The 18,380-nt window shown below is 39.2% G+C and overlaps 1 protein-coding gene across 1 annotated transcript in view; it reads left to right on the top strand.

Moving 5' to 3' along the window:
* Positions 1-242: 242 nt before the first annotated feature.
* Positions 243-18,380, top strand: part of SMURF2 (SMAD specific E3 ubiquitin protein ligase 2) — a 63,864-nt gene continuing 45,726 nt past the window's right edge. The window contains exon 1 of the mRNA XM_082008231.1: positions 243-393. Within this exon, the coding sequence (XP_081864357.1) occupies positions 342-393 (52 nt within the window). The 5' untranslated portion in view covers positions 243-341. The remainder of the gene's footprint in view (positions 394-18,380) is intronic.

Genomic DNA, 18,380 nt, shown 5'->3' with positions numbered 1-18,380 from the left:
GCGAGACGGGGCGGCCGTCTGCCCGCCCGCCGTGCGGCTCCGTCCCCGGCTTTGTTGTGCTCGCCGCCCGGGCTGCGGGCGAGGGGGCGGGGAAGCGGAGGGAAGGGAAGCAGGGAAGGCGGCCGCATCTCCTCCTCCGCCTCCTCCTCCTCGGTCCCGGCCCCGCTCATGGCGACGCTGGGCACATCCGGGCTTCTCCTCCTCCTCCGGCGGCCGCCGCTGCCCTGAGCGCCCAGCCCGACTCCATTAGCGCCTCCCCTCCCCCCCGTCTCCCTTCCCGGACCCAGAGGCAGGGGGAGCCCCGGGCAAGGCAGCGCCGGGCCCGCGGAGCGGCCGGGGACATGTCCAACCAAGGGGCCCGGCGGAACGGGCCCGTCAAGCTGCGACTGACAGGTGAGGCTGAGCGGGCCGGCTCCGCCGGGGCCTGCCGCCGCCCGCCCGCCCGCCCGCCGCCGGCGCTGGGGCCGGCCGGGCAGGGGGCAGGGAGGGAAGGGACGGGACAGGGGAAGCGAGGAGCAGCGGGGGCTCGGGGGGCGCCAAGCCCGGCCTCCCTGGGGAGCGGGGCGAGGAGAGCCCAGCTGGAGGGGCGGGAGCGGGCTCCCTCCATGTGTCTTTGAGATTGAACCTGGGGCCGGAGGCGTCCCTCAGGCCTCGGGAGGAGAGCGGGGGGCGGGAGACGGTGAGCTCTTCCCTGCCCCGCCGCGGGGTCCGCGCCTCCGGAACAACATGTCTTTGCGGGCAGCGGGGCGGCGGTGCCGCCCGCCCGGGCCCCCGCAAGCCCGCCGGGGGTCTCCAGGCGCGGGGGAGCCGGCCGGTGTAAACTTCAGGCACCGGCCAGCCTCTCCTCTTTCTCAACACCCCCTCGCTTTTTTTTTGTTTTTTTTTTTGTTTTTTTTTTTTAATTTTTTTTTGTTCCTTCGTCTTCTCAGTGTAAACTCGAAAGAAACTGTCACACTCTTTGTTTTGATCTCTTTGTTTGTTTTGTTTTGTTTAAAGCCAACTTCCTTAGCTAAGAATGTACACAGTTCGTGTGGTGAAGTGCCTCACGCTGCCCTCTTTCAGAAGACCACTTGACCTCTAATATTTTAAACCATCATAAAAACTGTTCACCTGCATGCTGGGAAGGAAAATAAGTTGTTTTTAACTGTTAAAAGCATGTTCTTTTCCGTACATGAACGCAGGTAAAAAGGCTTAGAGAAAGCAATCTTGGAAATTCTGCTAGAGCTTTCTTAAAAAAAGAGCTAGTTCAAAGTATTGCAAGTCCCCCAGTAGATAAAACGATATTTTGTACTCTGAAGTGTGGGTGCGTGAAGGTAAGCGATTAGAAAATAATAGATAACAGTGTAAATACTCTTCTCTGCATATAGTGTATTTAACCAGCTTGCACAACAAATGTGACTGGAAGAGTTCATACATTTACTTTAGGTGCATATGAAGTATCTCCAGTTTAATGCCTAATAAAGAGAGGTGCTTTCATACTTAAATTTTACTTTCCCTATAAAAATAACATACTTTAAAAAAATACCTGCTTATGTTTTACTTTGGAAATACTTGGACTAAATTTGTAATCTAGTCTTCATAGAGATTTGTGAGTGTCTGTATATTGTAGTTAGAAATAAAGCTCTTAAAATAAGCATAGCTGGGACTGATGCGTGGAACACTGCTGCCTTGTTTTTACAGAGTGTTTTGTAGCTTTCTGTTCAGGTTATTGCTTTATTGATGCAGTGCTTTAATACTTTTTTTCCCTGAGCAATGAGTGCTCAGACTTGCTTACCTTTGAAACATTGAAAGTGGTCTGTAGCCTAATGTAAAAGCATAGAAAATACTGTTTAGGGAGTTGCCTTTCTCTCCTTTGGATGCTGTGTTCTATTTTGTTTCCTATTTATTTTGGTTTTATTAAGGTTTAAGCATACAATGAAATCGTGTCTGTGACCATATGTTACGGGGAGTGTGATTGTGAGCAAGAAATAAGCAGTAGTTTTGCACGCTGACTTCCAGTTGTGCAGTGAGTCTCCAAAAGCAGCAGGTACAATCTTAAGGAATGTTTCTGAGGGTTTTTTGTCGTCTTACATTTTAGGAAGGGTGTATGCAGAGCACAGGACACCCGCAAAATTGTCTTTCTAGGGACTATTCCAGGATTAGCAGCTCTTGCAGTTGTTGAGTTCTGTTACTTGGAAGTTTATAGGAAACATTGGCCTATTTCTCGAGTTAAAAGGGCTTGAGGTATTTTATGCTTTACCTAGTTGTGAGTTGTTTCATTTCACATAAGGTCATTTGTTGTAAGGAAGATTTATGTGTTTAAGAAAAACATTGAATTTTATTAATTCAGCTGTCTTGTTGTCGGAATAGTTTTAAGTGTTCTGCGTGGTTTTGATTACCCTTTTTGATTGGAAAAGCAGTTTGAGGGCTCTTGAATTCTAAAACTGTTCGGAATTAAAAGAATCTGTATATCCAGTGTTTTTAAAAGTTTATCCTCGAACTGACAAATGCTATTTAATCTTAATTTTTTTTGGCTGTATAAAACTATCCGTCTTCTGTTTTGGCTTGAGTATTTATAGGATTAATCCTGCAATCATTGTATAATACTTATCTTTTCTGCTCATTATCTCTAAATTAGATGGTATAGATTAAAAAATGGATTTCAAGAACTGGATTCAATTAGCAGTTTTTCAGGACATAAACATTAAAGGTTTAGATGGAAAACATTGTTTTGACTGACTGGATAAATGACAGGGTAGTGTTTGATGTGAGTCCAAGAACTGATCTGGAGCTAGTGCCCAACTTCTCAGTCCATCTTGAGGAGCCAAATAAAATATTTAACCTAGGCCTCATTTTGCAAAAAAAGGTTGATTCTTTGTTGGGACCTTAAGAAAGTTCTGAGAAATGTTTGGCATACCTTTACACTAAGTGTTTAACAGTTTATTTAGGTCTGGGTTCCATAACAGAGAAAAACCACAGCGGTGGCATGCTTCTAGTAAGTTTTCATTTAGTTTACAGTGCATCTGTGTTATACATTTCTTATAAAAGGTTATTATTTTGCTCATAGCTTTAGTTGTCTGTTGTAAATACCACTTGAATCTTTAGTGATACATATGTTGATGCATTCTGTACAGTCTTGAGCTAGAAAATCACTGGATAATTGTTAAAATCCAAAGGTTATGCCTTCTGATGATAATTGACTTCTAGTACAAGGTGTAAATGCTTGTTTCTGATTAAAATGTAGGCAATGTAATTTAAATTGGCTAAGGTCTGGAATTGCAGTAGTCCTCTCCAAAAATTATCTTAGCTGCTTGTATAATAACATTAACCAAGGAAGGTATAATATCAGGAAAGCTCCTTCAACTCTGACTTTTTTACCACCGTTCTGTCTAGTCCTATCCTGAGTCTGTATGAGTTCTACAGAAGCTGCAAGTGCAGTCATCCCCTTCCATTCTTATTGTGATGTGTTGTGTTGAAACTGTGGATTTGTAAATACGCTATATGCTCAGACAGAACGTACTACTCTTTCTTCCACACCCCCGTTTTGAATTGCATTGATATTTCAGTCTTCAAAAAATTGAGAAATGACCATTGCTTTTGGTTCATCAGTAATATTTTATGTCCTAATTAGTTACATTTGACTGCTTTCTCTTACAGTATCAATGACGGTTATCTGAATGAAGTCCATAAGGCTGTTTTTATCAAGCAGAAAGATATTTTTTAAAATCAGTTTGAAGTCTGCAAAGCTACGTGAGCACTATGGTATACTGAGTTGAGTAAAGGTTAGTGCATGAATTTATTTAGTGCATGTGTTATAGCTAGCATTTGTGTCAGAATAGTTAAACAGTAAAGATACTTTGATAGCCATAAAGCACAGTTATACTTTATTGTAAAAAGTGGTAGTAAAAATCCCATGGATAAAACTGGAATTAGCTGGAAGAGTGTTGGTAAAAAATCAGAGGTAGGCCTGAAGAGTTGTTAGATCTGGTTTTCTTCCTCCTTACTGTAGGCTTTCAGGTTTCCTGGCAGGGATTGCCAATTAGGGGAAATAAAAGCACTGGGTCTTGTGTTGCAGAAAATGAAGAGCGTCTCATCTTCTGTCCTACACATTCTTTCTCCCTCTCTTGTTGATTTTACTCTATATTCATTCTTTACAGGACAAAGGTGGTACTATACTGTAAGGCTATAGTGTTGAAGGAAGAAAGTGCTACTTTTTTTTTTAATCGGTTGATAGAAACTCTTGTTGTGATGCTAATAATATTTCTTGAGAAAGGTACATATTATCTAAAAATTCTTGAGTTTTGCAAAATAATGTGGAATCTCCAAACCAGTTTTGGCAGTGGATAAATTTAACAGTTAAATGAATACAATTGAAAACAGTGGTTAAACAAAATCCTCTTTAGTGTTGTTGGAAGCAGGACTGAAGTTTATGGGTAGCAGAACCTCATTGTAGGAACAGCATTACTGATATTGATTAAGTAGCTACCTGTATTTTTAAATAGCAAGGCTGTGGTTTCATAGTTGACTTAAATGGTGGTGCAATTTTAGATCAGTTTAAAATCTGAGTGCTGGTTTGTTCCCCCCGCCCCCGCGCGCCCCCCCCGCCCCCCCCTTGTAGTCCCTGGCTTTGCTTTTCTGGGCCCTTCCTTGTCTTGACTCCAGCAACTGTGTAGCTATGCGATGAGCTGAAAGCTCATCCTACTGAGGAAAAAAAAAAGTTTTTTGCATTGAAGGAGAGGGATGCACACAAGAAGCTGAAAAAAGGACAGGACTGCCTCTTTTACCAGCAGCCTGTAGTTAGGCTTTGGTCAACAATAAAACAGTGGGGTTCCTTCATGTAAGGTGTATTTGACTTAATGACACATGACTTACTAAAAGCTAGTCTTTAAGAAATCAGAATCAATCAATTACATACTAGGTGGATTAAACTAGTGTAGTCATAACAAAGTCAATAGGCATGTGTCTAATCAGATCGTAGAGGGATTGATGGATGCTTGGCCCTCAATATTTTCACCAAAGTATGAAGTAATGTGTGTATATATACACTCTTTATATAATATACAGCATGTAGTTATAGATATTTATATACATAGAAATCAGTTGTGCATCACACAGATGCCGAAGAATTGTGATAAACAACTGAGCAGCTGTATGGGGAAGTCTCAACTGCTTGTTTCAACAGGATCAGCTTATATGACAAAGTTTTATTCATTTGGGTATAAAATTAGGTATCTGTGTTCAAGGATATGTAATGGGGTATCGTGGCAAGGAAAACAAAGATGAAAAAGGATTTCGGGGAGGAAATCATAGCAGGAAAACAGTTCTACAGGAGCTCTAATTAAAAGAGCAAAAAGGCCCAATATTCATCTTTGGCTGTAGAATCAGGAAAGCATTAAGCAGAAGCTAGTAGAGGATTTACGTGTGTAGGTAACATGGGACGTATGTAGGAGATACATGGGAAATCTGCAGACAATCCTAATGTTAATGCTTAAAAAAATAAAGCTGTTGGGGAAAAAAATAAAATAGAAATCCTGAGGGTGGAAAAATAGCATGTAAATTTTAGAATTGTACTTTTCAGTTACATTTAAAGGGTTTAAGCTGTCCCATAATATCTGTCTGCATAGCTGAACTTAGGTGAGTAACTCAACTAGTGCTGACAAATAGCACTGAAAATCTGATCAGGCCCCAGATGAAGACATTTTGTCTTTGTGTCCTTAAGGTGAATGGGTTGGACAGCTTTTAATGTTTTGTTCTGTTTTATCGCATGGCCTTTGAAGTGTGTCCTTGCTTTGCCATCTTACTTAAAACGACATCTCACCATTGGGCCAGACCTTTCTTGCAGATGTTTAAAAAGGTGGATGATTTGGGTGTCTTCCCTCCTCTCATCACAATAATGAGATGACCTGAATTCTGACTTGGCTTAATGGCATGAGTACATTACTGCGCAGGCTACTACGTGCATGCTTTAATATATAAAATGTAAACGCTCACGACACGTGCAATGTCTGAGATAATTTCAGTGACTTCTGAGAGGCTGGTAAAGATTAATCTCAATAATATTAGATGATGCATATAAAAGTAGCTACTATGTGTGTCTGCTATTAGCAGAGCACGTTTCCTATTTGGGAAAGAGGATCAAAATCTGTTGGGATGTTTGGCAATAGCATATTCAAGGAAGCAAACTGTTGACTTTTTCTTTAAATACTTTCAAAGAAAGCATAGATAAGAATGCTCGTAACTTTAAAGAAATCTTCACCTGTAGATAACAAAGCTCAGGACAAAATTGGCTAAGCATTATCATCTGAGTTTAAGTGGGGAGACTGATACAGAATGGAGAACAGACAAGCTCAAGAACATGAAAAGGATAAACCAGGTAAAGCTGGGATTTAGAGCCACTATCTTTTGACTTTCTGCCCATGGACATTGTTTCTCTTGAGTTTAAATCCACAGAAAACATGATTCTGTTTTGGTCCGTTTGAGACTTTGGGGTGATTTGGGTTCAGTTCTCTTATATGCCATATTTGTGTTGCACTATCAGCTGTACTTTAGCATCCTGCAGATTCTTGGCAATTACTTTGTTCTCCTACTTCAAAATACCTTTTTTGCTGCTTCTCAGGCAAATTAGACTAGGAGGACTGATATCCCCAAAAGTGAGTAAAAAGTGTTGCTTAGGTGAAGTATTATTCACATTTTCAATATTCTGAAAGTGAAAGAAGCAGCAGCAGTATGTGAGTTTACGTGGCTGTATCCTGTTGTTAATTTTCTGGAATGACTCCTGGCTGGTATGTATTTAACACAATTTTCAAGGGTTGTTTTTTTGCAGAAAGGGAGAGTCACTCCAACCATGGCTTTGGTATTGTCAGTATAAACTGGTCCAGTGCATCCTTTCTATAATAAATTCATTTAAGTTGTTTCAAATATGCAGAGCATGTACAGACTTTTTTTTAACTTTTTTTTACAGATTTAATTTACAGATCCCAGTAAAAATATGTCCCCAGATTCTACCATTCATGCTTAAATTAGCATGTGTGATGCCACCTTGCCACAAGCGTTAGAGTGACATGCCATAGTAAAGCTTTCCAACCTGCAGCACTGTTTTTCAGGATGCATGCATCCCTCTGCTCCATCCCGGGCTGTCAGATGGGGTGGGCTGAGGAATATATCTAAGTTAAAATCAACCTCTTCCTCTCATCCCCCTTTTTCTTTTTTAGCTGGGTGTAGAGGAGGACTGTTCTAGGTTGGCTTGTGTGTGTGAGTGGTGGCTTGAGTCAGCCAGGTGTTTGCAGAACAGCAGGCTGTTTGTGGATCGGGGGCGTATCTTGGCTCATCACATGAAATAGTTTTAAACAAGTGACATACACTCGTTTTCATTCTGCCCTGACCCAGATTTTAATATTACTGATGGAGTTAAATGAAGTCATAACTAATTATATCTGTAATGATACTTCTTTTTAACATACCCGTTTGATTTGGATTTTATATATAGATACATACCTAAATTCAATTATAGATGCAGTTGTGCTTGTATTTAATTGAAGGTGGGAATCTGCACCGGTAATACTGGAGGCATTTTCTGAAAACTTGAGCCAACTTGGTGATTTCTTTATAATACGAATAAGGACCAGGCTGTGCAATTCTAAAACTGCATATGGTAAAACTTCTGCTTTGTGCGTATCATAGGATGTGAAGAAAGTGATGGGGTGTACTTAATAAAAGTCTGCTGTTTCATTTTAGTAAAAGGTAGTCTACTACCTTTTGCAATTATTTTTCATGGAAAACATGTAAATGTACTAAAATGAATCCTCTTTTATTCTTGGTGGAGGAAGAAAGATCTTATCTGCGTGAGAGTACTTATAAACGTGTCTGGTTTAGAAAGAAAAAATCCTTAAATACGTGTAAAAGAACTAAACGTGTCTAGGTAAAATGCATAGAATTACATTAATGCTTAGCTGCCTGGGCTTAGAAATTCATAGTATTAACTATGTGCCAAGTATGTTAGATATCCTGACGGCAAATAATTCTTCAATTCCAATCTTAACAGAAATTTTTCACCTTTTATTGTTCCAGAATGATTATTTGGTGACGTATATAAACATTTCTTTTCAGAGAAAAATTTCTCATCCACTATTTTCCCCTCAGGGATTTATTAAAATAATGGTTTATAGCTCTGTATAGAAGACTATATGCAGGAATAAATGAGTAGTAGTGTAGTGCTTAGGTTTAGTAATATTGAGGTATTCTCTTTTTGTTTCGCAGAAAAATAAGTACTTTCATCAATTTATAAAAGGTGAGCTCAGACGTGATATAATATCAAGGTGGAGCTGGCGTAGGCGGGTGGTGTCATTCGGAGGCAAAAGGGGACATTTGTAAGGGTGAAACCGGACAGAGAGGGGCAGATCTGTGCAGGAGCTGGCCGCAGGAGCTGAGCTGGTGCGGAGACCTGACGGGACTGTGAGTATACCAGGTTTTGTGTCACTTTATAGTGGAAGGAGAAAACAAATGCGGCTTCCGGTACTTGAGCTAAAACATACAGAAATCTCTCTCCTGTGTTTCACGCTGCTGATTACAACACTCCTCTTAGCCAAGTAGTAATGATTGCATTTTCAATGTGAAAATCTAAAGATACCGAGTGTTTCTCTTCGTCACGCTAATATTAATACATACAAGAGACACAAAATATGTGTTGCTAAGTATTCTATTTAATTGGACATGAAGGACCTGGTCCTCACATATGATGGAGAGCACTTGCTTAGCATTATTAATTATGAAATTAAAAATGACTGGCTTCTTTAAGTCTGGGTTCACAGTGTATGACACATTAATTGACCAAATTTTAAAGAAGGGCATAATGCATGTGAAAGTGGAAATTTCTAGGACTTTTATTTAGAGGATTCTGGTAGAAAGTTCAAAAATGTTTTATACTGCTATTGCAGAAGCTTCTTGGTAATTGAAGCCTATCAACAACTGTAAAAATTTTAAGCCCTGTCTTTCATAATTTCAAGTGGCTTGCGTACATGACATTTCTAAATGCTTAACTAGCAATTCTGGATGTTTGGTAAAGCACAAGGTATTGGTGAACAGAATCTTCAAATGTGTATATCACACATTATTATAATAAACTGTTGGTTGAGTATGGATACGTGGAATGGGGAAAAATTGCTGTTTACCCCTGTTCAAGCTAATTAATGCTGCTGCACAGGGGAAATGCTTGCGTGTTCTACAGCAGCAAATGCGATCTGTAAATTCCAAGATGCCATGTGCTATTTCTGGTTCACCTAAATAGCTGGATGTTTGCTTTTTGTCAAAAAGTTTGTCAAAAGGGTTTAAATCTTTATGATTGTCCTAATGCAGAGGTGGCCAAGGTTTATCCTGAAGTCGTGATGCCATGTTACATTGTATCCCTTTTGTGAAAATCTTTCACGTTTGGGATTTCTAATTAAGAACTGGGTCAAAGGATGATTTAAAATGTTACTGGTTTCTGCTTTCTTCTGCAAGAGGGAAGTCCTTTAGGAAAAAGTGACTTTCAGTAATTTTCAGTAGCACATGGGTCGTGCCTGGCTTGTCATAAAATGAAATACTTGTGTAGTCTTTTCTCCCTTCCTTAAGCTGTTCTGTCAGTTCATAATGTTCTCCCAATACCTGTCTTACAAGGGGATGGTAAAAGGATCTTAAAATATTTGTAGCCCTGTCTACAAGAATAGATGATAAAGTCTTCGGGCCCCCTTTGTAACAGCAAGTGGTTGCTCTGCCTGGGGAGGTACTATATATTTACATTTATCTGTATCTTAGTTGCTTCTGTGGCCAAGAGATCATGAAGAAATTTCTGTTCATTTGTGAAATCTGAATGTGGCATTGTGAATATGTGCCTCGGATTTCCTCATTACAATATTTATCATTTTTCCTGAAAGTTCCTTTCCTCTGGTGAATTGTTCATCCTGTAGAATAAGTCAGCTATTTCCTGTGTATCAGCATAATGTAACTTAATCTATGCCCGGTAGTACTTTGGACCCATTCAGATGCTTTATATTTTTTGTAAGTTTATTGACATTTAGAAACTTCACTCTCTACATTCAAACAGTTCTTCCTAGTGCGGTCCAAGACTGGAGATGCACTTGTTCTGCACCTACCCTGTGTTGCTGTGATGGAGTAGCAGTAAATTAAAAGAAAAATTTTCCCTGGTCAACCTGACCCTTTTGAATGTTACATTCACACTTCAGCAGCATGGTGAGTAGGAGCACTGGTTCCTGCAGTTGCTTCTACTTCATGTAATTTGAACACAATTTTGAATTGCTTTGTCTGTCTGAACATCTTTGCTTTTTCTTCGCTGTCAGTGGAATTTATAACTCTAGTTGAACGTGTAATATCAAGTTGGAGCTCGTAACACCAACTATAGTTGGCGCTTCCCATTATAAGATTGTCTTTTCAGCTGCTAAGCATCCTGCTAACACTGAAATTTTTCATACTGAGTAGCTAAATCAGGCTGCATTTATTTTGGGAAGATTGTCTCAAAATTCAACCGATTTCAAGGAGATTAAAATTATGTTGCACATCTTTTAAAAATCCTTTATTCTTGTGAATTCTTTATTCTTGGGCAGGAACACTATCAAAGATGTGGTAAGAGGCAGATGTCTCAGTATCAGCCAAGTAAGTAGTGTGTGGTTTAACAAATGGCTGGGAGAGGGGTTGATCTCATCCTGTTAGTGCTAACCTCGGTGGTGCAGTCCTGGTGTGAAGAGAGGCATTAATTAGAATGCGGAAGGTTCAAAAGCTGAATGAGGGTGGAGAAGAAGGGAGCGACCTGGAACGAGGAACTATCCAGGACAAATGGGTGGGTGATGGAGACTGATTTTTGGCAGGACAAGGCACTGGGAATCTTTTGGTGTCCGGAGTCTAGTGTTGTAGCAATGAACGTGACACAGGGTCACAAGGGCAGCCTGGATTCTCGTGTTTCCAAACTTTTTCACACTTGGCTTTGTAACCAGGGAATGCCGTTGCTGCACATGCTATGTTATTGTTAGTCATTTGGGTATATTACTTACAAGAAGTGGTCATCTATAGCAGAGGTGTTTTATAAGAACTTAAGACGTATAACAAATGCAAAGAATGTAAGCGGTTACAGTTGGGTAGAGGACAGAAGTTTAAAAACAAACAGGAAAAAACACCCACCCCCAGCCCCAAAATTTCTCCCTGTCTGTTCCTTTGTGCCATATGTTCATCACCTTGATCCTATACAGAATTAGGGAATTAAGGGCTAGCTTCGAAGTGGCCATGATTCTGTAACATAATTCTAAGAAAAGCTTGTAGATAAGATCAGGATTACTCCTTACGTGTCAAACAAAAGGAATTCTTCAGCTTTTAGCAAACTTGGGAAGTTTTTTAAAAAACAATTCCTTGATTCTAAAAAATTATGTGATGTCTTGGTCCCTTCATTAATGCTAGTATTTTCTTGCTTTAAAAGGGTGAGGAGACTTTCTCTTAAGTAATATGTGATAATATTTGAGTTATGTAGGTTTTTAATGTTTCCTTGGCTAATTTACGTGCCATCTATTCACGAAGGTTTTGGGGGTTACAATTAATATTTTTTTCAGGTAAGTGTTATCTGCTGTTGATTGAGTTAGTTGCTTGAAAGATTTGACCTTTTCTAGTTACAGTCAATACAAATATGTTAAATATCAAATGGACAGAGAAAGCTCTGGCTATCATCATTTGTGTACTCTGATGGATCTTGTGTTGTATGTAAAGATTTCTCTAGAAGAGGGGAACGTCCTCTAACTTTACACAATTAGTCACTGCTGGATTTGTACAGGAACAGCTTGCTGTCTTAGTGGATTGATAGAATATACTGTGCTTTGTTTATACCGAGTTGCCTGTGCTGTGAAAAACTTGGATCTTCACTCTCTCTGTATATTAAGCAAACACACACATATGAGTCTGCAAAAGAGTTTAAACACTGAAGAAACAAATCCAAAATTACATGTAGTGGGCAGGTGTATCTCCAGCAAGAAAAAGGCATCGTGTCCTATTTGAAGCTTCTTTTAGAAGCCTGTTCAGAAAAAGGCTATATATAGGCAAAGTGAGAAGTTATGAATGCTATCACATGTATGTTTTTTTTCTCAACTAAAAATAAATGAACTGATACAATATGAAACTGTAAGGTTTCTTTTTAAGTAAATTTACACTAGTATTGTCTAACCATGAAGAAAAGTGGGCTTTTTTTAAACTGTTTTCATATTCTGCAGTGTTAATCATTGATGCTTAAAAGTGCTTCTCTTTTTTCCCCCATAATGTTTAATGGATACAAGGCCAAAGCAAAGCCTGCTCCTATGAGGACATCTTTCCCCAAAAGCTGCTCTTTTTCACACCATCTTGAGTTTTGAGCAATCAATATTTGATTTTTTTTTTTTTTTTTTAGCTGATGCCCTTTTTCATGATTTAAGGTCTGTGAAAGCCCTAACTACTTCCCAGGGAGTTGTTCAGGGGTCCCTATGATGTTACTGTCTTGAACCTTGCAGAGGTAGAGGTCTGTTTCTTTTTCAGATACATCACATGCACTACCTTTGTGCTGAAATAGAAACCTGTTTATCAGCTTAATAGTGAGTTGTCAGAGTTTGAGAGGTGAGCCATATCTTTTGTTGTTTTAAGACTACTAACTTAGCTAAAGAACAGAGTACAGTTTCCATCAGATATGGTGTTAACAGTATTTTATGGAATTACCTTTTTCTGACAAGATTTTTTGTTATTTGCAAACATCTGCATGTGTGGGTTTGGTTTTTTTAAGGACATGCTTTCTCCATTGTATTTGGCTGTGTTTTTAACTTTTTAATTGAAGTATTTACAATATAGTTATTTTTGTTTTAGTGAACTGCTTTATTGTTTCAGAAGTGAATGAATCATATATTCTGGGTTATTTTTTCCTGGCAAATAGTTTTCTTTAATGATTACTCAGGGCTAGCGTAAATTGTACAGATGAATAATACTTGAAATACAGTATCTGATTCATCGCTTCAAGTGTTACAATGAAAAACCTTGTGAAAATATATATATAGGTCTTTTTCCTTTTATTCAAGGGAACACCTCTACAGGGGACTAGACTGGCTACGTACCTGTTGTAGGGCAATGAAATAATACTGCTTCTCAATTCTGTTATTTGGACTGCGCCTCCATTTCCTAAAATCCCAAGCTCTTGTTCTGTTTCCCAAGTTCCTTTCCTCAGCCCCACCTGGGTGAACAGGTACTGGCTCTGCAGCTGAGGTTGCAGCAGGCGATTCCAGATTGGTGCCCCCTTTGCAAGGGCAGGGTGGTTGCAGTAGATGAGCAGTTACTGGCATGGGAAGAGGATGTTCTGCAAATCCCCAAAGAGTTGCTCTGATTGCCTGTAGATAGGCATGCCCTATATGTAACTGCTTCATCTTCTCATGTAGGATTGCTACACCACTATCAACTGCTCTAAATTGTTTTTTCCCTGCACCCATACATTTCTTGTGTTTTGCTTCCTCTTGTTTTAGGAACTTGCTACAACTTTTCTCATTCATACCATGTATTAGAATGCTGCGTGCAGTCCTTCCTCTATATTCTAGAAGCAATCTGTGCTACTTATAGCATAAACAATTTCCAATTCTTTCCGATGTGGAGCTTGTGCTCTTGATTTCTTATTTATTTTACTATTTTTTTTCTGTCTGAAACCAGTCAAGACATCAGCCTGTTTCAAATGTTGTATGGATGCCTTCATTGTCATGAAGACAGATGTTAGCAGGGATCCTCAGCTAGCCTACAAGTAGGCAAATACAGTTAAATTTAGTTTTAGCAACGAATATGGCAGAAGATGACCATAGGGTGGCGTGGAACCTGCTGACAGTAAGTGGGCTTTGCATGTCGAATTGGAGCATCTGACTGGCTTTCCAAGGTGGAAGAATTCAGGTGTGCTTCCTCGACTGCTCAGCATGAATTAACAAAGCCAGAATTGAATGCTTGAGATGAGTAAGCAGCTCCACAGCCTCCTGAAAATGGATGAGAGGAATGTAAATACTCTGTATTTTTTGTTAGAAGAGTGGATGCATTGTCAATTTTTTTCTGATTATACCGAGTTCTAAAATATTTGGAAGAGGATCGAAAGAGCATCTAATGTGTGAGTATGTGTTTCTGTGGACATGGTGAGCTTCTTAAAGTGCAGTAGGAGCTCTGGGCAGTGTATAAAACCTGCAAAGAGTGAGTCTACTTTTTTGCATCCGTTTAACTGATTTATGTAATCTGGAATGTAAAGACTTAAGTTCTGTTAGATTTTGTTTAGGACTAAAAATGTCATGCACAAATTGTTTCTTCATATGTTTCCCAGATTTTCTGTAGGTAGGTTTAAAAGAAAAAACCCACAACAAATATCCCCAAACATTTTCTCTGTTGCCCCTCCCCTTTTAAGCTGCTGTCCAGACAAATATTTATAAACAGAAAGTAATGCAGTTTCTTTTGCATGCACAAAGCCCTGGGGAAAATGAGGAAATGTTTTAGTGTGTGTGAGGCGTTTGATACTTTGTTTTGCTCTGATTTATCTTTCAAAGAGCTGTGGAGGCCTGCCTAAAAAGCTAGAATACACTCCCTGTGAGCTTATATTACCTTTGTTTAAAATAGTCAAACCTCTACTGCTGAAACTCAGGAATTCATGGACAGAATGACTAGAACAGCAAATATGACTTAAAAAAAATCTGGTTATTGGATAAACTGGTATGAGCCCAGCTGCTGTGGATAAATTGATTTTGCTGTTGCTTTAAATCTATGATGTGTTGGTATTTTAGCAGAGCAAGAAAAACAAGGATATTAGAAAGTAATTTACTGCACTGGGATTAGTAAAGAGTGTTCTGTTTCTATGACTGGGGCAGAACAGGATGGTTTAGATGTGTCTGATAAACAGGACGAGGTCTAGTCTGACAGCTGGCAACAATAGCTTTTGCTCAAAGTCAGGTGTACTAAATTAGCAAATCTATTACAAGGATACAGGAGAAATCTCACAGAAGACAGCCTTGTAGGCAGAAGTGTTGCCAAATGGGAAATGATTCATCGTCTCTGAATGGGATGAGCACTGAGCAGAAGCAGTTTAAACCTCAGACTGCTTTGGCTCATAAACCACCAAATATGCGATTAACACTTTATCTTCTCCAATCCTGTGGTTTTTTTATTGTCTCCTGAACAGAAGTCTATATTTAGGATCAAAATCTAGAAGGCTCACTTGTTTGTTCTGATTTCTCTTTTTTAAGTTTGAATGTGTCTAGGTACTTTTTTGGCTTTTAGCTAAATCACAGAATGTTTGCATGCATCCTAAAAGCCTTCCCATCTTGTGGCCCTTTGGCAATATCACCTTTTAGTGAAGACTGTTACGTGTCTGGAATGCAAGCATGACACGAGTGATGCTGGCAGAACTTGGTAAACTGACTTAGTATACTTTATTTGCTTATATTTAGTGAAAATACATGATTAGCCAGAGATGCAGTTTAATGTAGCGTGCCAGTTCCAAGGCAGTCACTGCATTTTGATTTTTAGTGTTTTAAAAATTTGTAGCTATTTAGCATTGACAGTGCCATTCATAGCCTACAATGCACAAAGATAAACAGGAAATGTATTTGTGAATTCTTCAGTTAATAATCAGTGTGGAAAGGAGGTGCAGTTCACAAAGCTAGTGGAAGGACTGTAAGGGGGGAAAAGGCAGGTACCCTCTTTCTTCCTTCATTATTCATATAGCTGATCAGAGTTTTAGCATGGTTTTGGTCTTTATTTAATATAGATTGTGGTATTTGCTCCAAGATACACAGATGATGGAGAAATAAAAGGAATTGCATTATTGGAAGGTGTTTAGTGTTATGTAATTGTGATGTAAGAAGATAATTGTGAGAGGAGAAAGGACTTTACTTGGTAATTAATATATTGTTTAGCAAATAATGGGGAGCGGGGGGGGGGGGGGGGGGCTGGGTTAGCACTCAGTTAGCAGTTGAGATATCCAAAGAGCAGTGTGCCTAGGAAATTAATGTAAAGATTCCTCTGGAAAACTGGGCCTGGCATCCTTGCTCTTACCTTGCATGTGCAACCATGTAAGAAATGGTAGAAATCAGAAGTGATATTTAGTACAGTGCTTTGTGAGTGGAACTGCAAGAGGCTGAGGGTTTCTAGAGTGAAAGGCACCAGAGTAAATGGGGGCTTTCCATTTCTGCGTCTCCTCAAAATCCCTTTCGTGTCCACTTGGACTTTCTGAAGCTCATAACTGGTGTTTGAGATCAATGGAGATACCTGCGGGCTCGTTAGGTTTGAAAGCTGTTCTGCCTTTGTAGATGCCTAGTAAAAAAATACCCTCTAACTTCTTGGAAATATCGCCCTGAATTTTTATTCATCTGCTGTGCTGCTAGGAGTGTTGATTCAGAGTGTTAAACTTTTTACATTAATGTAATCAACTTTATACTCGTCCTTCTTTCAGTCTCACCTGCTTCCCTTTATCTTTCTTACTCTTCACTCTCTACTGCTTATTATCTTCCTCCATGTGCTCCTCTTTCTCAAAAAAATTCTCCTCTTTTCACCACTTGAAAATTGCATCTTCCAAAAAAATTTTTGAAATAGTAGTTTAAATTGCATGGTAAACCTTTTGGGGGCAAGACTCCTTTAATCTATTGGTGAGCTATTTCATGTGAATCAGTTGGTGTTCTGTTTCTTTAAAATCCCTTTTATATTATTTCTTACAGTAGTATATGAATTGTACCAATTTGACTTAAAAAATATAAGCAACTTGTGTGAATACAAAGCAAAACAAGAAAAATGGGTCTTTAATACAAGTTGCTTTATTTTTGTTGAAGTAAATAGAATTGCTCATCCAAGTAGCTCTTCTCTGTTTAACAGCAGCAGCTTCTTAAACTGCTTGGATTTGTTCTGTAGAATACATCTGTTCACACAGAGAAACTAAACTGAATCTGTTCATATTAAAGGACTGCAATAATTTAACTAAATCGGTTTATAAATTGTATAGACTATTGATATAATTATCTCCTGGTGATGAGGCTTCATGGTTATCTGATGGGGGGGGAAAAAGACTGGACTAAGGTACATGGGAATTTGAATAATGTATGAATGGTGATGTTGTCTTGGTTTTCTGTACATTAAGTAGCTGGCATTTTCCTCACTTAGATGGTGTTATGTTTCTGCAGGTAGAGATGGAAATACAGCATCAGAGGCATATGCTTAGTAACGAGGTGAAGGTGTATATATAGTCTACACATCTTGTGCTGATCCTTTTTTTTTTTTTTTTTTTTTTTTGGCAGAAGCAAACCGTCAAGTTCCAGAGAGAGGCAGTTTCCAGAGTTGAAAGCATTCCACTAAAAACAATTTTCCCCAAAAAAGTAAATATAGGCACATTGTGCTTGAAATAGTTCAACTACATTAAAGGAGGAGGGGGCAGGACCCACATATTATCAAGGAGACAGATCAGAATCCATGTGTGAAGTTGTGGATATTGATGATCATGCAGGAGGATGTAAAGAGTACATCACTCATCTGTATTCCTTGTATAATATGATTTCAGTACATCAGGTTTAGTAGTAAAACATAATTGTGCTGAACTAGGAGTTTAGATTAAGGTGGATACTTAATTAGTGATTTTTACTAGTGATAGTATCGAAATCGTGATCCTCATGAGCTCTTTAACATTGTTTTGTTTATTAGGGAATGATGAAATAGTCGAGTGTGGTTTTTTTTTTTTAAAGTTGTGTATTTGAAATGCTAGAATTTACTTCCCCTCCCCCCCCAACCAAAGTTGTCACCCTAGATGTTGTCAGATTTTAGGAATTGTTTCTTATAAAGCAGTTGGCAATCTTTTTGCTAATGTTGATAAAATTAATATTTATGGCATTTTTCTGGAGAGTGGCATGAGAATTATTCATGATGTGCATGCTTTTGGTGTCTTTTTTTTTTTGGTGGTTCTTTTCCTTTCACCTCTTCCCAGAAGAGCCCCAGCAGCAGCCGTGTCCCCCTAGGATCATGTCTGTAGTGGAGACAGAATTTTGAGACTTCCTGTTTAAATCAAGCGTGTGACTGTGTCCCGACAGAGATGGCAGCGGTCCTGCCATCTGGAAAGCTGCTGGTATCTACAATTCCTGATACACAGGAGTCTGGGCTAGTTGCAGGTGCCTCTTGTCTGAAGCCCTTTTTAAAATTCAAGGCTTTTTTGTCTGGTTGATAATTCGATCATGAATTTCTTTTGTTGTTGCCTCTACTATAGATCATTCAGAGGGTGGAGAGTTTTACTGCAGTGAAACAAATCTGAGGGCTCTGCTTCTTGTTAGCGTGTTTTTTCCCCCAGCACGTTTTCAGAGGTGCATGAAATGCATCAGACAGAACAGAGCTATAACTTGTTTCTGGTGTTAGCGTTTTTTCCC

Source organism: Phaethon aethereus, assembly GCF_964289735.1.
Source record: "Phaethon aethereus genome assembly, chromosome: 18".
Taxonomy (NCBI): domain Eukaryota; kingdom Metazoa; phylum Chordata; class Aves; order Phaethontiformes; family Phaethontidae; genus Phaethon; species Phaethon aethereus.
This window is presented reverse-complemented; position numbering and strand designations above follow the sequence as displayed.